Source organism: Carcharhinus amblyrhynchos, chromosome 2 (genome assembly GCF_965287045.1).
Source record: "Carcharhinus amblyrhynchos chromosome 2, sCarAmb.v2.hapA, whole genome shotgun sequence".
In the NCBI taxonomy this organism is placed as follows: Eukaryota; Metazoa; Chordata; class Chondrichthyes; order Carcharhiniformes; family Carcharhinidae; genus Carcharhinus; species Carcharhinus amblyrhynchos.
The window spans coordinates 59662282-59687340 of NC_137325.1; the positions used below are offsets into that span (position 1 = coordinate 59662282).

Sequence of the window (25059 nt, forward strand, 5' to 3'; positions counted from 1 at the left end):
AAAATGAAACTTGCTTTAAAGAGAAAAGATTGCTCCATATGTGCAAAAGTGATGTATCTAAATATCGATGTTCAATTTACCATATGTTGGCAATAACATCTAAGCACATTGTTTCCATTAACTATATATTTTCAATAATGTTGGCTGTGTTTTTCTCTCCAGTACTCCAATCTATGTAACATCTTTGGCTAAATGCATTGAACATTGCAGGAGAAATGAAGTCCAGAGCACACCATAAAATAAATATACTTTATTCTTTTGCCAGGAAACTTGATGGAAAAGGTAACAGTATATGAACATAGAAAGCATTGTTAAACAATCTCAATGTACAAACTGAGCCAGTGGAAGTACAGAGCAGTCCTAATGCTAGAAAACAACATCCCACTAGTGTTTCAGACACTACAAGAATGATTCAATAAACTCAAATTACTGTACTCAAGAACAAATCTACCATAGAACACGCTTCTGCAGAGAAATATAATGTGTGTCAGCCACCAGATGAAATTTACTTACTGGCTCATGTACAAGCAAATAAAATAACAAAATAACACTGAGGAGTGTTGTGCCTTGGAGGCTATCATCACTGCAAACAACATGCAGCACTTTACGTTATCTCTTGATATGTTGCTGAACATGAAATAAATCTGTTCAGCTGAAATAATTAAACAAACATTTTTACTAGCTTTGTTCACTAGTACAAAACCAATAGGCAATGGGTGAACCCTACCGCAAAAAAAAATTATGTTCTGACTAACTGTATGCAGAGAGTTGCTTTTATTTAAAAAAAAATCTGTTACTTAAGTGCTTGTGAATTGTAAACATTCATACAAACAACATGGTGGTGTAGGCTAACTGCCAGTGGGAAACAATTACGACCAGCACAAAGTGCTCGTATTTAAAAAAAAGTTAAATATCAAACTTTGTTTTTTTTTTCATTGCAAAAGGAAGTGGAAATATGTCCTTGTTTATTTAACAAAATTGAATGCTGGTGGACTGGGGATAAAATCCCAAACCTTCAGACTCCTTTTGACTAAAAAAATGCAAGAAAATACAACAGTAACATTGAGAATAATAATGAACGTTCCATATTGTCTAAACCAGATAATCCTGTGACCATAACTCACCTGATTTATGTACTTAGGCTTTGTTCCATAACTTGATGTACGTATTTAGACATGATATGCAAGGCAATGAGAAAGCACCAGAAACTCCAGCATAGAAATTTAGAATACATTGAGGAGTAACGCTGCAAAATAAAGTAATAATCAGAGTTCTACATCATTTTCCACAGCTTCTTCCCAGCATGCAATAGTGGACACACAAATGGGCTTGGCCAGGCATCAGTCTTTGAACTGACTGCATACAATCCAAGAGGGCAGAATCTGACCAGCACTGTTCATGACTCCGTATTTTCATACTCCAAATCCATTAGGTCAAGAGCTACAACGGTTTAAATGTTGAATATACACTTAGCAACCTGGTCCTTCAGGCCTCAATGCTTCAGAACAAAATAAAGAGAGAAGAAACTATCACATTTGGGAATGGTTGTGGTCACTGCAGCGCCAATTATTGTGTGTTTGGTACCTGGCTGTTTGGTCCATTGGCTGCAGAGCTGGGAGACAGACTGGGACTGGAAGATGCTTCTAGTGCTTGACTGCTGCTGGCGTTACTTTCTGTGCTTGTGTTTGCCGTGGGTGCAAGGGGATCATGCCCTTCTGAGTTTTCCAGCATTTCTTGAATAAGGGGTGGCATTGATCCAGGGATCTCCAACTTAAGCGTGATGACTCGTTCTGCACCTGAATGTGGAGAGAGACATCTTCTTTGTTAATGTTCTTTGTTACTTTGTCTCAATACTATATTTAAAAGTTTAAAGTTTATTTATTAATATCGTAAGTAGGCTTGCATTAACACTGCAATGAAGTTACTGTGAAAATCCTCTAGTCGCCACACTGCAGCACTTGTTCAGGTACACAGGGAGAACTTAGCATGGCTAATTCATCTAACCAGCATGTCTTTCAGACTTTGAGAATCAAGGAAACTGGAGTACGGGGAGAACTTGCAGACTCTGCACAGACAGCGACCCAAGCCGGAAATTGAACCCGGGTCCCTGGCGCTGTGAGGCAGCAGCACTAACCACTTTGCCACTGTGGTGTATGTGCATAATTTTACTTCTAAACAATTGCTGACCACCTTTTCAAAAATCTCTCTTAAATCTTAACCCTTAGTTGAGCCAATGAAAATAGTTTCAACTTCTCAAGTTGGTCATTTTTATATAATGGAGTACCCAGAAATGGCACAGTGCTTTAATTGACCAGTTAGGTTAAATATCATTAAAGCATGTTTGCCATGCTACAAAACAGTACAATCCTCAGACACTGCCATACAAACAACAGGGCCCATCAAATCAGATGAGAATGAAGACATTTCAAAGAGAAAGCATCTTCAATCTTCATCTTATATTCAAAAACTTGTCAGAATAGAATAATAATGTAGGAAAATATGAAGTTATGCTCCTGAGTTAGGAAGAATAAAGGAGCTGAATATCATTTAAATGGAGAAATACTGCAGAAATTTGCAGCACCAAGGGATTTGAGGATCCTATGCATAAATCACAAAAAGCTAGCATACAACTTCAGCAAGTAATAGAGAAGGCAAATGGAATGTTGGCCTTTATTTCAAAGGGAGTGGAGTATAAAAGTGGGGAAGTCTTGTTTAAACTATACAAGGAGAACAGTGAACAGTTTTGATCTCTCTATCTAAGGAAAGATATACTGTTATTGGAGGCAGAGAAGATTCATGGGTTGGACTTTATGGCCTCATTCGTCCTGTAACCGTAAAATCCAGCCCAAGGTCAATGGACCTTTCCGTTGTCTACCTCTCACCTGCTCCAATTTCCATGGCGGGCAGGATGGTAGAATTCCAGCCAGGTCGATCACTGGAAATGGAGGGATTTTCTGATGAGGAAAGGTTGAGTATGTTGGGATTGTATTCATTGGCGTTTAGAAGAATGAGAGGCAACTTTGTTGAGACATAGGATTCTCAAGGTGTTTGGTAAGATAGCAGTTGTTTTCTCTTCTGGGAGAGTCCAGGACCAGTGAACATAATCTCAAAGTAAGGGGCCATTCATTTAAGACAGGAATGGGGAGTAATTTCTTCTCTCAGAAGGTAGTGAATCTGTGGATTCAGAGTTATAGACGCTGGGTTGTTAAGCACATTCAAGGCTGAGATAGCAGATTTCTAATCAGTAAGCGAATCAAGGGATCAAGGGTATGAGGATAAGGCGGGAATTTATTATATCAGATCAGTCATGATCTTATTGAATGGTGGAGTAGACTTGATGGGCCAAATACCCTATTTCTGCTCTGAAGTCTTATGGTACTATGGCTATTGCATTGACTAATGGAGGAGCTTTAATGCCACCTGGAAGGGCTGAACAATTTTCAATAACTACAAAGCAAACTGGGAAAGTGCTTAGTGCACCTTCACCGCATTCTTCCTGAGACCATCTTCTCCTTACATTCAGCTAACTAACTTCGTGAATCCGCATCAAACTAAGTCACATTAAAAATGGAGGGATTCACAATAATCCCTTTTGTAAGGTAGATAACATTTCAAACATTCTATGATTTCTGGACATAAGATAAACAGATGTATGAGTCAGAGACACTGGGAAGAGCTCATAACATTCAGAAAGCAGGAATCTTTAATTTTGAAATGGCCAGAATAAGCAGGACAGAACCAAAATGGCATTATATCAGTAAACCTTTAAACTCCAAAAGTAACAGTTTTTGAAAAAAGGAATTGCTGGAAAGATCACTATTCTAAATGAGGCTGTTGGAGATGGACTATAGATTGGAGGAAGTATTAAACAGTACAGAGGAATCTCGTCTGAGTACTTTAAACGCTCATAAAATGTTACCAGCAGTAACTTCAACCATATAATGTCTTAACAATGCTATGACATTTTTACCTAATGCCAAAAGCAGCACAGGAACTGGAATCGCTTATTTGGTCACAATCATCTCCATTATTTCATCTTTTTAATTGTCTACCTTTTCTCTAAATCCTTAATACCCACATTTCCCAAATATTCACCTTCCTTTTGTGCATTGCAATGAATTTCATCATTTGTGGCTTTTTGGAGGTTGCTTATTTCACACTCGCATCCAAAACTTTCTCCTGAATTCACTTTTAACTGGTTTAGTTTGAAATCTAATGATTTTGTCTCAACGCTGTGCATTCTTTCCTGTCAATTCCCTTCAAGACTGCAAACACATTACTCAGATCTGCTTGTAGCGACCTCCACTGTCTCATTGTACCTCAGTCTTTTGATCAGAAACATCGCCCTGGTGAATCACCACTGAATTCTCTTCAAGGGCAGGACATCTTCCTAAGATGAGGTGATCGAAACTGAATGCACATTGCACATCCAACTGTGTTATCTCAAATAATTACTCTCAATAAAACAAAAAGAACAATCTGATAAAAATAACACCATCACTTCAAAGGAACGAACCAGTACAGAGAAAGGTATCCGCATTTAAATGATCTTGTTGTGGTACCTTTTGCACTGATGCTACGCAAATCTGTGATTTTCATTAATATCTTTGGGAACATATGGGGTTTATTGGGTCTTCTTTTCCGTATATAAATCTTTAAAGCTTCCAAAAGTGGTTCCTGCAATTTGTCCACTTTTTCTGCATCTTCTAGATCTTGGCGGTCTGCAAAGAAATGAATTTTAATAGGAGACATTAGGCATTCTGTAGACTTGAAGACCAAATCACCTCGTGATTGATTTTGCACATAACTACCCTATAACCCTTCAACATAACTTGCTTCGGTTGGGGGAAGGGGTTGGATCAACTGATGACACATCAGCAGATTTCAATATGCAGCTAGGAAACAGCAACAATGGAGTTCATTTATATAAAAGACCAAATGGACTTTTAAAAGCTGTAGCTACTGTATAATTTCAATTTCAAAGCAGATCATCTCTCAGTCAATCAAGTGTCGCAAGTGCTTAGAGAACTGTTTAAAAAGTTCAACCTCAGGGCTATATTTTTCAAAGCTAAAGATCACTGGACATACAAATCTCAGTCAAAAACATGACCAGAGAGATTCTCAACACAGTTCTCCACTGTTTTGATCGCATTATGGCATTTTCTCTGGTGGGAAAAGTACCGTAATGCATGTCAATGCTTACGTAATGGGGGTCAACGGAATAATCAATTTATTTTTTACAGGATGGAGCCCTAAAATAAGTCATTACAGTAAAAAAAAATCAAACTTACTATATAGCATCTAAAAATTGAAACTGAAAGAACAATGTTTTTGTACTTTTAAATTTGTCAATCGAAAAATTCTAGGAGTAGGTAACTGCTTTCCTTTTGGTTCGTTTGAGTTCATGCTTGCTCTGAGGTGCTGTGAACCACATTTTTGATCAAAATGGTCTAACTCCACGAAAATAGCTGGGAGTCTGAAAATGGCCACCTCTGCAGTGGAGAAGATAAGGGTGAGATTGCTGAGCAAGGGCTTGATACCCACACCCTTTTCCCAGGGCCATTAAAATTCCCATCTGCCATTATTATATCCCCCATCTCAGCCTTGGTTTTGACATGGATGGAGGGTATATAATATTCATCCTGATAGCTTTTACAACAATTAAAATCCAACTGTGTTATCTCAAGTAATTACTCTCAACAAAACAAAAAGAACAATCTGATATTAATCTTTTATTCCAGATTTATTTGATCAATTTACTGAATTTAAATTTCCAGCTGCCTTTGTGGGATTTTGAACTCATGTCATCAGACCAGTACTCAAGCCTTCTGGATTACTGAGATTGTAACAATCACTATCCTACTGCATCCATACTAATCTCCAGCTCTCAAACCTGGCTCAGGGTTAGCTCCTTCTCCTCTGAATCTGGAGGGCATGACTTCAATGACACTCAAGAATCTGAGCACAAGAGCAGGATGACACTGCAATGAAATACTGAGGCACTGCCACAGTGCTGAGGTACTATCTTTGGGAAGAAACATTAAACTGAGATCCCATCTGTCTTCCCAGGTGGATATAAAAGATTCCACTGCACTATTTTGAAGAGCGGGAGAATTGTCCCTGGTGTCTTGGCCAATATTTCCTCTACTTAAGCAATCTGCCAGGTTTAAGGATGACTTGCTTCCATTTGATGGCTTCTAAGATGGCTGATAGGTTCAATGCTCCATCCAAAGGTTCTGCCACATGTGAAACATGGTTCTCAGAAGGTTGGATAGATAAAATGTTGACAGGTTTGTTTGCCTACTCGAGTTCAGCTTTGTATGTTCCCAATGAAGTCTCCCAATTTGTTTGGTGCCTTCCCAAATGAATCTTCTCTAGTGAAAGGGATTGAACCTTTCAGCAATGCTTTGAGCATATCCCTCAAGCATTTCCACTTCTTACTGTGTTTCCAACACTGGCACCTCCACATCATAAGTAAGCAACTCTGCCAGGAGATGGCAGCATTGCAGCACAAATGCACTGGAGGCTCCGGGTTGGAATGTTAACCGTGCGGCACTGAGACTGACACTGCTTCCCGGGGCAGCAAGACACTGCTGGCTGGGCCTTACCCCACCCGTGTGGCATTACACTAGTACAGGGCAGGTACAGGTACATATCTCTGTGTTGCTAGGAGGCTTTGAATTGATTCAATCTTGACGTCACACAGCTGACGTCAAGGATTCCAAATTTGGACTGTACAGCTCAAATCTCAACACTTACTCATCACAAACATTCCTTAAAGGGCTAGGCACCAAAGTGGAAGTCAGGCAGCATTTGCCAACTTTTCCTATTCCAAAGTATATCTGGGAGTACTCTGGAGTTTTTCCGGAGGTTAAGCTCCTGGATTTGGCAAGGAGCGTTGCTGCATTCCCACAGGGGTAGAAGAGGATTTGTACACATAAAGTCTGCAGTTACCTCTGAGTCTGCAACACAGCAGAGAGATTGGGGTCGAGGCTGCAAAAAGGGCAACTTCTACGAGATGCCTCCTGCCAAGTTGGAGTTGGATTCCTCAATGCTCCTTGATAATGTCAGCTAATACATCCACAACACTGATGGCCATGACAATCAGTACTCTCCTATACGCTGCCCCAGTCATCTCCAGGGAGCTCTGCAGCCGTCCATTCAGCTAGCAAATGTGCCATCCTTTACCCCTGGCCCACGTATCCGTGTGACTCACCACGTGCTGATCCCAACCCAATGCTCACCTCCAAGGCAGGTGTAGTGTTAAGTTTGTGAGCTGGTGGCCATGAGTGTCAGGGTAGCAATGGGGCCTCCCCATCAATGCTGTGCTGTGGCTCTCTCTTCCCGCTCTGGGGTTGCTGTAGCTGAACATGTGGTAGTCCTGAGTGTTTGAAAGCAGGGACTCAGAAAAGGGGAAGATTTGGCTGAGGGAGGTGGGGTAGAATGGAAGAGGCTTACAGTCACTCCACCTGTGGTTTGCTCATCACGGCACAGAGCAGCATGAGGGTGAACTGGGGATTGCGACGTGGGATAAGACATGAATGTGTCACTGGTCCATTGGTGGGGACCACTGTAAGCCTCAGCCTTGCCGCCCACCCCCCCTCCCCCCCACCCGCAACCCCAATGGCTCTACCCTGCTCTATTCTAAAACATCATGTCCTGCAAGAGATGGGGGGGGGGCACAATGTCAGTGATTGTGTTGCACTGTGTTAGGATGGTATGCCTTCACCAGTTGATAGCTGGAGGTACATGGTGGCAGCGAGAGGTGGTTATGAGCCTGGTAGAATTGGTAGGTATGTGAGGGTGAGGGGTAGTATCCGAATATCGGGCCTGACTGTTACGAATTGATGAGTGATGGAGGTAATGGTGCGTTCGGCAACAAACAAAACTGCTGGTGTGGTGCGTAGGGAACGCTATGTGAAGATGCATTCACTGACCTTGTTCACCCGTGTGAGGTTCTAAAACTTCCTCTGACATAGCTGCCAGATTTTAGTCCAGAATCTGGGAATGGACCTTCCTGGCCACCTGCTCCCACGTCTTTCACCAGCACCCCTGGAAAATAATGGTGTCTCTCCTATGACCCAGTCTGGAACCCTCTCTCTGCCCTGATGTTCACTTTTCTAATGGCTTAAGTTGCAGCACTTTAGGGCAGCTTTCTGTTAAAAAGGACAGCCTGTCTTTAAAAAGAGCAAGCTGATGACACTACATGATTTCCAAATATTGCTTCATGGATGCATTGCTGATGAAAAGGCTGCACGCAGTGTTGAGTTCAGGAGAGCCTTTAAGGAGCCACTTGGGCAACATTACAAGCATTCAGACGATTCAGGTACACCAGATGTTACTAGTAACAGTAAGAGAATTTCCAAAGAGGTTATGAGCAAAGGTTTGCAACTTTGACATTAACCTATCTTTTCTCTTTTCAATTGGGCCTGCTGTGCATTTTAAACATTACCTCCAAAGGTGTGTGGATCAGGCGGATTGGCCATGATAAATTGACCCTTACAGTCAAAGGGGTTAGCTAGGGTAAATACGTGGGGTTACGAAGATAGGGCTTGGGTGGGATTGTGATCAGTGCAGACTTGATGGGCTAAACAGCCCCCTTCTGCTCTATAGGGATTCTATGATGATGCTGAGCACTCAGCTTTGCTCATGCCTATGAAGGAGGTGGCTGAATTTTTACTTTGTTCATAATAACACTGCCTGACACTTAAATGGCAGAAATGTTAGCTGTTGCTTGCCTGGTGTGGTGTGGCACAGGTTGTTCTCAGAGGCATTATGAATGGAATTGGACACGGAGAATTTCTCAGTAAAGGCCCCACTCCTGATCTCAGTCAATAACGTATTATTTACACTTTGCCAAGAATGTTAACCTCAGCCAGCCAGAAGCAAGTGACAAGTTTCCTTCCTCTCCTCTGGTGTTTCTATTACATTGGAAGTTCATGTCATGCTGAGAAAATTCAAGATCATTGGTGTGAGCAGATTTGCAACTTCATTTGTTACACTGCTTACAGTCGAGTTCAAATCCCCTTTCCCTGTAATACTCCAGTAGATTCACACTATCTATTTGCCTTATTGAAAAAAATGACAATTGCTAAACCTCTTGGCCCTTTTGCACATCAGTAATTGCAATGCAGGCTCAGCATTTATTGAGTATGACAGTTCGAGAAGGTGCAACATCTTCCCAAGAAGTCAACAGACCTACCCCCACAGATCAGACAGATAGCACTAAGAAGGCCCGTCTCGGTGTCATCCATTTCAAGTGGCAGGAGTTGGTTGGCAAAGGTAAAGACGAGGTCAGTGAGAGGGCCAAAACCCGCATTGTGCATCTGGATCCTGTTCAAGGTAAGGCCATCGGAGAAGGTCATTGTGTCTTGCTCAGGTGTGTATCGGGTGCAGATTCGCAGAATCTGTTGGTGCAAAACAAAAAAAGGATTATTTTTCTTAACACCTATTAATAATACTTCTTAAAACAACATACTGTTAGAGAAAAGATAAAACTTAAATGAGAAGTTTTGTATGCAAGCTTTTTTTTTAGAAAAAGAGACTATCACTTGAATTGATAGAAAATAGTCATGTAACTTGGACAGGAAGAACAGATGATAACTTATCTATGTCTAGTTACATAACAATTGTAACTGCACTTTAAATATTGTAGAAAGAACACTGGGATATATCCACAGGGTAAGTAAGGACTTGTGTGAGACCCTTGAGGTAGATGTCCATCTCTGGGTGCCCACTGGGCCATTGTTGGAGGAATGGTTGGCATGGCATTGAATGCTGGTATCTTGCCAGTAACCAGCATATTTTGGGCTGGAGTACTCAAGAATAGTAGATACCATCTGCACAGTAGACCTGCCTCATTTTCTGAGGACTAGCACCCAGTGAGTGAAATAATTGTCTGCCCTCAATCCCAAAGAGAAATTCCCTTGTCCCAGATGGTACTGGCACATGGATCTCATTGTAACACTCTTCAGCTCTTGTACCTGGCTGCCTCAAAATCAGAAGACTACGAGAGAGACTCTGACCAGTATTCCACCAACTTTCTTGGGCTTCAAATCATAATGGTAGCATTGACTGTTATAAGATAAAGCGACTATTCCTAAGTATGCTTCTGTAACAATGGGAAACAACACAATAACGGAGCGAGACCTATTCTTGTAATAAAAGGTCATAGATCAGTGCCTGTAAAGCCATAATAGTGCTGTTAATATTTACCGTAACTTTAGGGAAATATGTCACATACTAGTAGTGTGGTACTTCCTCATGTTGCCAGATGGGGTAATGCAAAGTTGACTTGTTACACAAGCCATTTGGCTCTGTTTGATGCATTGGTGCACTGCTGGTTCTGAGATTTGGCAGACATCCTCTCTGGTTGTTTGAAAAGGATCAGTTGGGTAAACACTGGTTGCCTTGAATGCTACTGGGAAAGCCGACCCTGTCTTAAAGATGTTTGGAAGGCCCAGTTCCAGAAACCTTCTAATTCTGTCACTGACTCTTTCAGTCATCATCCAAGACTGATCCTTCTGAAATCACAGTAAGTGTACCTTGGCTTGCCAGCAGTTTGGTAAGGATAAATAAGGTATGGACATCTAAAATAAAAATGCACCTCTCTCACATAGCTCCTCTGATACTCTTACAGAACCTGTAAATGCAATGGAAAAGTTAGCAGAACACATGGGGAAAACTACTGTTATTCAGAACTACCAACCCACAAAGGTAATATATTGTTGTGAAACATTTTGAGTTGTTAACTGGTTGACAGGTAAGAGATTGCAATTACAGATTGTCTCAGGATTGCAAATGAACATGAAGTTAGGAAGTACAGTAAACTGTAGGTGGGAGCAAAAGTTACAATGGCATGCATATGTACAAGGGTTAGACATGTGCATACGATTATGGAAGATGCAGCACAATGTGGGGAAATGCAGATGTCCATTTTTAATCCTGTAAAGAAAAATCATACAACCCCTTAAGTGCAGAAGGAGGCCATTTAGCCCATCGAGCCTGCACCAACAACAATCCCACCCAGGCCCTATCTCCGTAACGCCACATATTTATCCTGCTGATCTCCCTGACACTAATTTAGCATGGTCAATCCACCTAATACACACATCTTTGGATCAAAGTATTTTCCAACAGGTGAGAGACTGGGAAGTGAGAGGAGCAAAGGGATTTTGGTGTCCATGCACATGAGTCACTAAAAGATAATGAATGCGTAGGTACATAACAAGGCGAATGGGATGTTGACCTTGATGTCAAGGGGGTTGGAATAAACTGTGAGGAAGCAGTGCTTCAGCTGTACAAATCCTCAGGTAGACCCCATATGGAGCACTGGATTCATTTAGCTTGCTGCACTTCCGGAAGGACACATTGGCCTTGGAGAGGCAGACTCGCCAGCATGAAACAGGGTTATATTATATTGAATGAACATGGAGAAGTCGAGTTTCTACTGTGAATACAGTGACTGTTTCCACTGCAAAGTATCCCAATCTGAAAACAGATCTTTTTCACCCGCCATTCTCCACTCAAATTATTTAGCGTAGCACCAAATGCAAAAAATGCCACAAACTAGCACCATCTGGCTGCATTTTAAAATCTTTTTTTAAAAAAATTCATTAAAATATTCAAGCATTGTGACATGGTGCAATTTGATGAATACTGCTGACAACAGCCTTATTGCAAAAATAACCATTTGAAATTCGTATCAAACTACCAGCTGTGAGTCAGCTGATTTTAAATCACCAAAGATGACTTAGAAAGTACACAACACTATTTTCTGATTAGATTGAGGTAGAGTAGCCAATTCCATACTAGACTGAAAAGGAATTAAAACTTTTCCAGATGTGTCTTCTGGTGTCCTTGTGCCTAGAAATTCCATCTTAATTTCTGGAGTCTCCCCAAAGACCTGCAAACAAGCCCAATTAATGGGCACTCTAATGATGATTAATTCATTCTGGAGTCATGTCCAGTTTTACAGGAAGAGCCAATTTGTGGCACAATATTTATAAAATCACGCTGCTTAATAGCACTGAAGAGAAATTGATCCAATAATTCCATGACCTTTTGTGGTAGCTACACCATTATCCAGTGAATTGTGTCAAAGACACCAGCAAAATTGAGTGAGAACTCCAGGCCTGTGTGCATTCGCTTCAGTTTAATAAACTGTGAAGTGGCGGGGCAAGGTGATCTAGATGTAAAGCTATTTCCATTTGCAGGTGAGGCAAGGGTCATAAATCTAAAATGGTCAGGAATATAAGTCTTTTATCCAAGAATGCCAGAGGTGGTTAGAATGTGAACTTATTACCACAGGGCTGAGGTAAATAGCGTAGATATGTTCAAGAAAAAGTTAGTTAATGAAGGAGAAGGTAATAGAAGGATATGTTGGTGGGATTGAATGAACAGGAGCGGGAGAAGATTCAAAAGAAACAATAAAACACTGCATGGACCACTTGAGCCAAATGGACTGCTTTGGTGCTGTAAATGCTTGGTAATAACGTGTACGTGAATTTTTCATTGATAAAGGAGTTTGATAGGATAGATAGATCGTTGGGCCAAAGTGCCTGTTTCCCGTGCTGTGTTGTTCTTTGTTCTTTGAGAGAAACGATATCCCGTGGTGGGAAAATCAAGGAACTTGAATCAATAGATGAGAGGAATTTTATAGCCCCATAACAGAGGAGGCGGAATCCTAAAACACAGAGAGGCATCCAAATTCGATTGATTTAGCGGGAGTGGAAAATCCCGCCAATGGGAGAGGCTGTAAAACCACCCAGTGGTTATTTTGAGAGTGGCTGTTTGAAATATTTCTCACAGGAACCAGCGCTCCCTAGTGAGCAACAGAGAGTGGAGAAATTGAAGTTGTCATGCAGATAGGAATAAAGAATGTGTTAACTATTAAGAGAAATGCTCAAACTAAATCAGAAGCTGTTCTTTCAGTGGGCAAATGACCCATTGTGGATTTTCTCATTTTAATACCTTTCCGTGATTTATTCTCCTGTTTGCCACAATTCTGGAAGTTGGCTAAAAAACATCTTCACCATTTCACCAAGACTTCTGCTGATCTTCTGACAAAGTTATGGCCGATTAGGAAAATCACTATGGAATTTCAGCCCTGAGGGTTACATATATGTTGTACTTTTAATATACGCTGATTATGTATTTTATATTTGGTATTTCAAAATTAAACATCATCATGGGGCAGGATTCTTCAATCCTATTCACCCTGTCCCTGCTGCGAGTGGGATTGGGGAATTTGGTATTCAGCCAAAACTGCAGTGGCACCAGAGTGTCCCAGATATGAGTGAGGGCAGAGGTTTCCGGTGCTGGTCCATGGATCAACCATTCCAACCATTACTGGAAAGCCAATTTAATCTCATAATGTAATCCTACACTTAATTTAGTAAGTTTAAAGGAGAAAACATATTTAGCAGTACTGATTCTAATGGCATTACACAAAGTGATGATTCCAAAGGGACAGACAGCACCTGTGTGGCCATAGTTCCTCATTGATATCTTTGAGGGCATCCTTATGGGCTGCGTAGGTAACTGCTAACAGTGTAGTTTGTCCCGCAGGGGAATGGACATAATTCAGCCCTACATAAACAAGTTTATCCCCTTAAAGTTGCTAGCTTAAGGCTAATGGAACTCTGTGAAGATTGAGTGCAGAAGAGGCACAAGTTCTGGATTGTGGGGGACCAGGTCCACTTATAGAAATCCTCGTTAGACCACTGGGAGAAGAAACAACACTGAAAGGCCTATTACACAGCTCAACTATATGACACTAAATCATGGGGATCATAGTTACAGATTTCTTCCCCTGTTAAACACCGAATTAATGTGAAGCTATAAATATCAATAATTTAACAGTGCCGCATAAATGTAGGCTGCCCATAGTTCCCACTATATTTCAGGTGCTGACACAACCTCATAACCTTTACACCAAGGTAACAGTGGGTTGACTCTCTCTCATTGTGAAAATCAATCAATGCACAGCAAAGATTAAGGATGGGTGAATTAAACTTCTTCATTGAAGCCCGAGTCATATTTCCCCAATAAATTTAAAACTCTGACATCAAGCAGGTAACTTCTGCCATTTTTACACAAGTTCACTGAGTGCTTGAGAGCAGTATTTAGAGCTCTCACTCGTAATATTAGAGGGTCACTGGATTACAGAGTAACTTCACTGATTCCACTGTTGCAACTTTTAGATCTACACTCGATATGCGATTGGGATGAGAATCAGGAGTTTACTTTTACTGCCCAAGATATAGTCATATGATAGCGTGACCTGGGAGCCGTAAGAATGAAAGCCATTATTGTGTGTACTGAATACTCACATCTACCCTCACATACATTTCTCCTATCTTCCGGGTGGCAGATTGATAAACACTGCAGTGAGATAAGATCAACTGTAAACTACACTGCTTAATTTTACATGATACAATAATGAATAAAATTCATTTTTCAGAGAAATTTAGTGTAACCCCCACTGTTTCATGTAGTATAAAAAAAAGTAGAGCTGTTAATGTTGCAAATTCAGCTTACAGGCTATCCATTCCTGAAACTAGTTAGATGAAACATCATGAATGGGTTTGCTGCCTCCTGAACTCCCATTCCAAATTTGCTACAAGCTGCCTGTGCCCGAGATAAATAGAAAGCCAAAGATTTGATCTCTGATTTCTCCCCGGCTCTCTCTGTTTGGATTGTCAAACTTGCTATCTCTCTGCTGTGCGAAAAGTCTCTAAAAACTCCAACTCTCTGTGTTCAAGTAAATGGATCTATGCCAACAATATAAGGCTGATTTTAACTGGATTTTATGTTGTCCCAGTGGTGGGCTTGAAGACAGGGTTGGGGAAGTAGGGGGGTCAGACAGGTAAAATCCAGCAGGAGGCCTTCCTGCCACCTATCCTCCTGCCCCTGACCTGCCTGGAATTTTACGGTAGGGGACATCAGATAGCCCACCCACTCTTGGGACAATTGAGGCCCTGAAGTGGCCAAATTAATGGCTATCTAAGAGCCTCATCCTGACACTGCCTATGTCTTACCCACTGAAGGAGTCCCACTTCAGGTGGGAAGCAAGGCACTTTTAGCTGGTGTTGGGCAAGAGGAGGGAGTGTATGGCAAATGGGAGGGATCCATCCCGAAAATCATCACCCCACTCCTTAACCCTCTCCCGGCCTCTTGAACTCAGCTTTGCACCCTCTCTCCGACGCCCTACCTGAACTTCTCAGAATTGCCGGGAATGTCAGATGTTGCCAGCACTCCCACTTACTCTGAGGGAAACTACAGTTAGATTGGCCATCATCATCCCTCATCAGGTAGAGGCAAAAGTCTTCCCTTTAAGTTATTAATGATGCTGCCACTCTTCGTAGCCGAATGGGGGTGGGGAACCAGGGTGCTCTGTAAAACCCAGCCCAGGGCCTCACCACCTTGCTTCCTATCCACCATCTGTTGTATGTGGCCAAGGCACAAATTGAATCAGTCAGGGCCTTGTGACTTCATGCAAACTGATGGAGTTAGATTCCAGAGTGTCCGCTGAGCTTTCAGTTAATTTGATGGAACAGTCAAAGAACCTCATTCAGGTAGATGCTAAATTTACTTTTGATGGCCAGGAGCAGAGAGTATTTCTGTCAATGAATATCTTCTCTCATCAAGCTGCAGACAGCAAACAGGATGCAAACACAGTACAAAGCGGTTGTTATTAAAAATTATTTTCATTCATAAAAATCCATCCTATTGTGTGATATGAGAATGATTTGCTTTTAAGGAACTCAATTACTTTTCTATATACTGCTTGCACTTTTACTTGCTAATTGTTCCTTTAACTGGTGTAATTAGCAAGCATTCAAAATAATCATGAACTGTCTTATTTTTACAAAAAATAGCACTTTAAATGGACTCTTGCTGAGCGCATATCCCTCGTAATTGTATACAAAAGTCATGAGAAAACATTATTCATTTTAATACAAAGGCAGTCTATTCCCTTGTCTGCTGACTTTCAATGACTTGAAACATGTGACTTGAACTGAAATTTTTTTTTTACAGAAATGTTTTATTTCCAGACAGCCTGTAGCCCGATGATTGTCAATGAGTTTTCGATGACTTTCAGCGATCAGGAACAGTTTAAATGATTGTTCCCTCCCTTGTGGGTATTAGAGCAGTACTGAAACAAATTGCAAGAAAAAGCAATGTAACTAATTGCAAGCAATGTGTTCACAGCCACAATTAATTGTAGTTTAGCAACGACAAAAGCAGAAATGGGGGTGCCTGATGACTATTAGACTGGCATTCACAATGGCAGGGCTGATTACAACACTGTGAACCATGGTGAGATAACCAAACTAGGCAAGGGAACAAGATACAAAACGAGAGGCTAGTGGCAACTCTCAAAAAAGGGAGCTAAATTTTTATTAGGGATTAGAAAAGGATGAATAAATGAGGAAGACAGAGGCTCCACAGTTTTGAGTTTTTGGAAAAATGTAGGTTAGACTAGAAGGTTGATACAAAGTTATCTGACTTCAAGAGGTCATAGACAGGTCAGTAGACATGTGACAAATGGAATTTAATACAGAAAAATGTGAGGTCACACAGTTAGGTAGGAAGTAGTAGGGGAGGTAACATAAAATGCAGGATATTATTCTAACAGGGGTGCGGGAACAGAAACACCTAGGAGTACTTGTGCACAAATCCCTGAAGGTGGGAGGGCAGGTTAAAAAATCATTGAATAGGATCTGGGGATTAACAAATAGAGGCACAGGGCTGGCTTTTCATGGAGTCAGAGAGACTCCGCAGAGGAGAAGAAAATGGCAGTTGGATCCCAAATCTGGGATTGCCAAGCCACTCCCAGCCCCCTACCAACTTTCACTAATACAGGTTGAGTGCATGGGATGGTGCAGGACATAAGCCCGCACTCTACACTCCTGACCAGACTGGTTTCATTGCAGGGACAGGCATCTCCTAGTTCCCTGCAATTTTCATGGAGTCCAGCCAGCTTTCAAAGGAGTTGTGGTTCATGGCCCCTCAGAGGTGTCATAATCATTATCTGGATAAGGAAACCTTTTAAAAGGTAAGTTCAAAATGTCTTATCAATGCCTCCCGTGCACTTCCATCCCCATGACCACTCATATCTTCCATGCCAACCTATGCTCCATCAACTACCTCCCCATGGTCCGGCATTCTCTCCATGCCAAACTATGGCACTTTCATGTCCAATAATCCTCTAAGCATCCTGTACAGAACCATTGGATCCTGTGGTAACAGTAGGATGGGTGGGAAACCTTTGAAAATCAGTCATTGATCATAACTTTCGACTTTTTTGAAAAGAAACTCCTTTTACTACAGTTACACAGAAGTGTCAATTATCCAAACCCATGAAAGTATCAAAAGCTGAATTTGCAAGCACTTGAAAACCCTTGTGTAAATAAACATCATCCAATTGACAGAACAGAGCACGAAGAAAAAGTTACAATCAAGCAATTTTTCTCCTTAGGTGCAGCTGTTTCAACTGACTAGTGGATGCCCAGACTCTCAGCCAAGCTTCACTATGTATCCTGTCAACAGTGCAGTGTTAATTGTGATAGGCTGTGCAACGAGTCTTGATTTGAAAATTGTGGGGGAATAAAGAGGACCACCATTTCGGGTGGCACATTTGGAATTCAAGAACCAAGGGAACAGCACAGTCCATATGATTAAAAGAGAGATGTGGATGGTTTTAATAATCAGTAAAATTAGACATTTGAGATGAAACGTTAGGCAATAAGCAAAGAATCACCAGACTCCAGCTGGTTTGTACCATTGATCTCCTTCGCCCAAGTGATCAACGCAAAAAATCTGCTTTTTTTTAAAGACTACTGAAGGTCCAGAGGAACCAAAGCTGATTTTTATTGAAAGTGCATTGGGCTGGATTTGATTCATAGTTAGACAGATGAAAGAATTTTCATTGTCCTCACTTTGAACATCAAATTTTGTTGCAGAACAACACTAGTGTGTTGCACTATAAATTTACCAGAACTGACAGAACTCAGAGCAGCAGCTGTTAAATTACCAACCCAAAAAAACTAAATCGTCTCCAAACAAATGCTAACATTGCACTTTTTCTCAAGTAGTATGATCATATCTGACCAAAGAATACTCAGTTCTCCCTGGGCTGACATTTCAGGAATGATTTTCACAAATATTTTAGCTGGGAGGTTAGTTGGAGTGTTTCGGCAGGGTTTAAACTAATATGGAGGGGGGTGGGGAGGAGACAGATAGCTCAGTAGGTACTGGGAGTGGGAGTGAGTTGGGTGACAGGGTAAGTCTAGATGATAGGAAAATCTCCCGGGAGGAGGAGGATCCGAGAGGGCCTGTGGGTCTTCAGTGCATCTGTTTTAATGCGAGGAGTGTGACAGGTAAAACGGATGAACTGAAGGCCTTAATGTTCGCGAGGAATTTAGATGTGGTGGCAGTGACGGAGACATGGTTAAAGGAAGGGCAGCACTGGCAGCTAAATATTCCTGGGTATAAGTGTTTTAGGCATGACAGGGGAGGGTCGAAAAGAGGAGGGGGAGTGGCGCTCTTAGTTAGGGAGCAGATCACAGCGGTGCAGAGGGAGGATGATATAGAGAGGTTAGGAATTAAGTCTCTGTGGGTAGAGCTGAGGAATAGGGAGGGAGCGATTACTATGCTAGGGGTGTACTATAGGCTGCCCGACAGCCCGTGGGCAGTGGAAGAGGGTATATGTAGGGACATTTTGAATCAGTGTAGGAAGAACAGGGTTGTTGTAGTGGGAGATTTTAATCTCCCTGGGGTGGATTGGAAGGTGCCTAGAGCTGGGGGTTCGGACGGGGAGGAATTCGTAAGATGTGTATTGGAAGTGTCCTTGCAACAGTATGTAGATAGCCCGACTAGAGAAGGGGCGATACTGGATTTAGTTCTGGGCAATGAGCTGGGTCAGGTGGTTAAGGTTGCGGTAGGTGAACATGTGGCTAATAGTGACCACAACTCCGTCTACTTTAGGATACGAATGGAAAAAGATGAGAGCTGCCCTAAGGGGAGGGTGCTAAATTGTGGGAAGGCTAGATACAGCTGGATTAGGCAGGACCTTAGGATTACAGACTGGGATAGGCTGTTGGAAGGCAAGTCCATGTTAGGCATGTGGGAGTCTTTCAAGGGAAAACTGAAAGGGGTGCAGGAAAGACATGTGCCGGTTAGGAGAAAGGATGGGAAAGGTAGGATTAGAGAGCCGTGGATTACTAGAGATATAGAAGACAGTCAGGAAGAAACGAGAGGCGTATGTTAGGTCTAAGCAACTGGGAACAGAGAGAGCGGTGGAGGAATACAGAGAGAGTAGGAGGGATCTCAAAAGGGGAGTTAGGAGGGCAAAAAGGAGGCATGATATGGCTTTAGCAGGTAGAATTAAGGAAAATCCAAAGGCGTTTTTCTCCTATGTTAGGAACAAAAGGGTGGCTAGGGGTAAAATCGGTCCTCTCAGGGACAGAGGAGGGGAACTGTGCTTAGAGTCCAAGGGAATGGGGGAGATCCTGAATGAATACTTTGTGTCGGTATTCACAAAGGAGAGGGGCTTGATGTCTGGTACGGTCTTCGAGGGAGCTATAGACCAATTGAAGGAACTATCCATTACGAGGGAAGAAGTGTTAGGGCTTTTAGGTAGCATAAAACTGATAAATCTCCAGGGCCCGATGGCATATACCCTAGGCTGCTTAGGGAGGCCAGAGATGAAATTGCTGGGCCTCTGACGCAAATCTTTGTCTCTTCTTTGGACACAGGTGAGGTCCCAGAGGACTGGAGGATAGCGAACGTGTACCATTGTTTAAAAAGGGTAGGAGGGATAACCCTAGTAACTATAGGCCGGTGAGTTTGATGTCAGTGGTAGGCAAATTGATGGAGAGGATTCTTAGGGATAGGATGTATGAGCACCTAGAGCGTTGCAATCTGATTAAGGATATGCAGCATGGCTTTATTAAGGGGAAGTCTTGCCTTACGAATCTGGTGGAATTTTTTGAGGAGGTGACAAAAACGGTCGATGAAGGACGAGCCATTGATGTCGTCTATATGGATTTCAGTAAGGCGTTTGACAAAGTCCCTCATGGTGGGTTGGTAGAAAAGATTAAGGCTCATGGGATACAAGGCTAGGTATCTAGATGGGTAGAGAACTGGCTTGCTAAGAGGAGACAGAGAGTAGTAGTGGAGGGGTCCTTTTCTAGCTGGAGGTCTGTCACTAGTGGTGTGCCGCAGGGCTCAGTACTGGGACCTCTTCTCTTTGTACTGTATATAAATGACTTGGAAGAGGGAGTACGTGGTATGATCAGCAAATTTGCTGATGACACCAAGATGGCTGGATTGGTGGGCAGTGAGGAGCAGTGTCTGGCAATACAGCGGGATATAGATAGACTGGTATATTGGGCAGATACATGGCAAATGGAGTTTAACTCTGATAAATGTGAGGTGATGCATTTTGGCCGGAATAATGTAGCGGGGAGTTATATGATAAAGGGTAGACCTATAAAGAGTATAGAAACGCAGCGGGACGTGGGGGTGCAAGTGCACAAGTCTTTGAAGGTGGCAGTACAAGTGGAGAAGGTTGTGAAGGAAGCTTATGGTATGTTAGCCTTTATAGGAAGGGGTATAGAGTATAAGAGCTGGAGTCTAATGTTGCAGTTGTATGGAACGTTGGTTAGGCCACATTTGGAGTACTGCATCCAGTTCTGGTCGCCTTACTACCGGAAGGACGTGGAGACTTTGGAGAGAGTGCAGAGGAGGTTTACCAGGATGTTGCCTGGTATGGAAGGACTGGGTTATGAGGAAAGATTGAGCAAATTGGGGCTGTTTTCCCTTGAAAGATGGCGACTGAGGGAGAACTAATGGAGGTATATAAGATTATGAAGGGTATAGATAGAGTAAACAATGGTAAGCTTTTTCCTATGTTAGGGACACACAGTATGAGGGTCCACGGGCTTAGGGTGAAGGGGGGGAGGTATAACACGGATATTAGAGGGAGGTTTTTCACACAGAGAGTAGTGGGGGTATGGAATGCTCTGCCAAGCAAGGTGGTGGAGGCAGGCACACAGGAGTTGTTTAAGAGTTACCTAGACAGGCACATGAGTGGGTTGGAGATGGGAGGATATAGGAGACTGTTTTAAATAAGGGTCATTAGCACTGGGACGTCCCTGGTAATGTATAAGGATGAGGAATGATACTAATGTTTTTCTCTTTTAATCCACAGGTTTTAAGTCGGTCCGCCTTGTTGTCCAACAAGGGGCATACATGTGATGGGTTGTACTAGGGCTGCTCTTGGATGTTCGAGATTGGCCTAGTGCTTCATGTCGTTAGTGTGTGCCTAAACTGGACCAGATACTGGGCAACACGACAGCTCAGTGACTATCGCTGATTGCTGTGCAGACACATGGATTTGGGCCGGTGTCTGTGGGAGTTTGTGCATTCTCCCCGTGCTTGCGTGGGTTTTCTCCGGGTGCTCCGGTTTCCTCCCACACCCCAAAGATGTGCTGTTAAGCTGATTGGAGGCAATAAATCATCCCTAAATTAGTCTCCCTCAATGTGGAATGCCATAAGCCCAGATAAGGGTCATGGGTGGAGGGCTGACTGGTAATGTTAAAATGGCGGCGTGGGCTCATTGGGCCAAACGGCCTGTTTCCCGGGCTGTTTTTGTTCTTTGTTTTTGATTTTACAAGTGAATGCTTCCTCCATGGAGTTTTAACTACCATGATCAGATACTGCAAAGTGGTGAACATCCTTCCTACAATTTTCAGACCTTTAATGTTAATTGATTGAGTGGGTCTGCCAATTTCTCAATTGGCAGTCCATGTTGGTGAGGTTCCAAGCCAAAAAGCACACGTTGAGAAGATCATCTCACTTGCCAGTCTTGATTTTGCCACTTTGACATTAATGAAGTTTCAAGAAAGCACGCCTGAAAATACCTGTAAATGTTATCCAAGGATTGACCAATATCCAAATTCTATCATCGCAACTAGAAACCTTTGAGATGAAATCTCAGATCTGATGTTATTTTGCAAACGAACCTCTGATAGGCACTGAAGCACACAGCAAACATGAGGCTTTTACATTTTACGCATTGGGTTTCACAAGCTTCTATAACCTTACAAAAGAAACTTCTATATCTGAATGCTCTATACACAAGCACGCCACTTCCTACGCCTCACTGAATTCATTTAGATTGACTGTACTATTTTTAACTGAGCATTTCAACTCAAATGCCAGCCACATTATCCAGAACTCAAAGGACTTTGAATGCTACATGTTAGTGCCTTGATACAGATGCCTTGTTACAAGGTTAATTACTTCAGTTAAAAAAATGGATTTTTAAGAAAAAAAACTGACATTGATAAATAGTCTGCTCAGTTTGAAGCACTCTCAGCTCTGAGTTGGTTCAAGCCCCTCTAGATACTTGAGTATATAATGCCACTGAGACTCCAGTGCAGTACTACGGGCCTACTACATTGTTGCTGATGCTATCTTTTGGATGCCCTCTCGGTCCAACCTGATCAGCTGGGCATGTTACAATGTGGAATGTAAAAGATCCCATGGGCCTATCAAAGTAACAGTTCTCTTGGTGTTGAGACCAATGCTTCTCTCTCCACCAGTCTCTAAAATAGGTCATTTGTTTCATTATTGTTTGTGGGACATTGTTGTTTCTTATATTTAAAATTAAATACAATTTGAAAACTTAACTGTGGGTAACATGCTTGGAGGTATCCTGAAATCATGAAAGGTACAATATTAATAAAAATTATTACTTTCACCAGTGAGAAGAAAATAAATGCAGACACAGGGAGAATTTACAAAATCACCCAAGTTTGGGATTGAACCCAGATCCCTGGTGCTGTGAGGCAGCAGTGCTAACTATTGTGCCAGCGTGGTATCCATCCTCATTGTATGAGAACATGACTGACATGTATCATAACACAATCTACTAGCCTTGGCTCCACATCCATTTGCATCTTTCTTTAGTGAAAATCTCGCTCTCAGATTTAAAACTATCGATTAAATTGTCATCTACTTCTTTTTGCAAGACAGAGTTCCACCCTTTCACTAAACTGTGCATGAAAAGTGTTTACTAATGTCTGTTTTGAATGTCTTGGCTCTAATTTTAAGGATAGGATTTTCTAAATTAACTAGGTGAACAGTGGAAGACTTCATGCATCATTAAATGTAAATACATCTGTCCGTGGGGATTCAGAATAATCATCCATCACATTCAGGATACTTCTATACTTAACATTCTTAAACAAAGCAGGATGTACTTTAAAAATTACAGTGCAATATTTGCTCAACAGCGCTATTATATAATTATAAATTGCTGGTCTTGTAGATTCAAAATCCATTCCATATTTACGAAGGGTGATTGACTTCCTTCTCATTTCTGGTCTAAATGTTGGCTAGGTTTATTAGCTAGTAAACACAGGCATACAAAATAAATAGTCCATTAGTTCTGCACTAAGTGATTGTGCCTAGCCTGTGTTTGTGCAACACATGATGTGCTGGCTGGTGACTGAATGGATAATATTAAAATCTTTGGCCTGAATCTTTGCAGAATTGTAATGCCTCCAGAATTATTTCAAAATGGTTGGTGGCAGCCTCAATTCCAGGATTGCTGTCCACATTCCCGGCATCCTAATTCTCACTGACACAGGGTAACGATGCTGGGAACAAGACAATCTGGTCAGCTCCGTTACGTGTGCAGATGTGTGAGCATCTCCTGTCTGCTACAATTTTTGTGGCATTGGACCAGATTCTTCATGATGTGCGGTTCAAGTTGTGAACCATAGTCTGATTTGGGAACATTTTCAAAGATAATGTCAAATCCCCCCATCAGTCTTCATGGAATCAGGCCAGGTTTATAAGAGTCATGATTCGCAGCCCCTCAGAGGAGTCATAAACCTAGGTATGCATGAGGGGACCTTTTAAAGGTTAAGTTCAAAGTCTTGTCCTCTATATACCAAGCTCTGTTCTTCCACTCAACCCCCTCATGTCCCCTATGCTAAACCTCATCATATAGGTTTGGCTGAGAACCCAAACATCTATAATACCTGTTGAAACTGCTGTGCCCCCAAGAAAGCATTGTCTGATTGATAGCTCAGGCTCCCTGGTCTCTGCTATCAATTTCACAATGTTTGTGCAGATGTGGTTTCAAGGGTTTGTAGTTTTTGTCATTGATAGTTTAAAAGACCTGGATGATCGATATTTTTATTAGCTTGTGGTAAAATCACTTATTTTTCATCATAGGAGTTAGTTACCAATGAATTACTTTTTAAAGCCTTCTTTTACACATCCTATTGCCACTACAGGGTTAATTGGTTCTAGACAGTGTACTGTGGATCAATGGGCATGGAAATGCTGTAGTTTAGCATGGGGGCATGAGGGGTCATTGGGGTGGGTGGAAAGACAGGACCTAGCATGGGAGGATGAGGGACTGTAGGGCTGGATGGAAGGGCAGAGCTTGTTACAGAAAACATATGGAGCCATAGGCAGTGGTACAAAGTGGCAAGGGTGAGTATAGGGAGCATTTGGAGGGTGAGGGGGTGTGAGAGATGAGGACCGAAGAGCCTTTATGTTTGTATTTTAACTGGGACGAAGTCACAAGCACCAAGGCGAGCCTTTTAAAAATCCACCCTCTGCACTAACAACCCCCGTGGCTGCCTCCAAATTTTTTCCTGGATCAGCTATCCTGATTCCAGTCTGCACACAAGCCCCAATTTTGCAGGCACTTTCTCCCAAGGAGGGCAAGACAAAGTGGGGACTGTCACAACTTCCACCAGCCACCTAGAGAACGAAAATCCAGTTTCCTCCCAAACTCCAAAGATGTGCAGGTACAATGGATTGACTTTGCTAATTTGCCATTTGGTGTCCCAAAATGTGTAGACTAGGGGGATGAGTGAGATAAATACTTGGGTTACACGGAACAGGTCTGGATGGGATTGTCCCTTTGTCTTAGGGGGATTACATGGGGTTATAGGGATGGGGCCTGTGTGGGATTGTTGTTGGTGCAGGCTTGATGGGCTGAATGGCCTTTTTGCATCGTGGGGA

At 42.1% G+C, this 25059-nt stretch overlaps 1 protein-coding gene across 4 annotated transcripts in view; it reads right to left on the reverse strand.

Moving 5' to 3' along the window:
* Positions 1–235: 235 nt before the first annotated feature.
* Positions 236–25059, reverse strand: part of LOC145354845 (retinoic acid receptor beta-like) — a 337521-nt gene continuing 312697 nt past the window's right edge. For all 4 annotated transcript variants that reach the window (XM_080206407.1, XM_080206383.1, XM_080206391.1 and 1 more), the window contains 3 exons: positions 9203–9407; positions 4563–4721; positions 236–1796 (listed from right to left, as the gene is read on the reverse strand). In XM_080206407.1, the coding sequence (XP_080062533.1) occupies positions 1567–1796; positions 4563–4721; positions 9203–9407 (594 nt within the window). In that variant the 3' untranslated portion in view covers positions 236–1566. The remainder of the gene's footprint in view (positions 1797–4562; positions 4722–9202; positions 9408–25059) is intronic.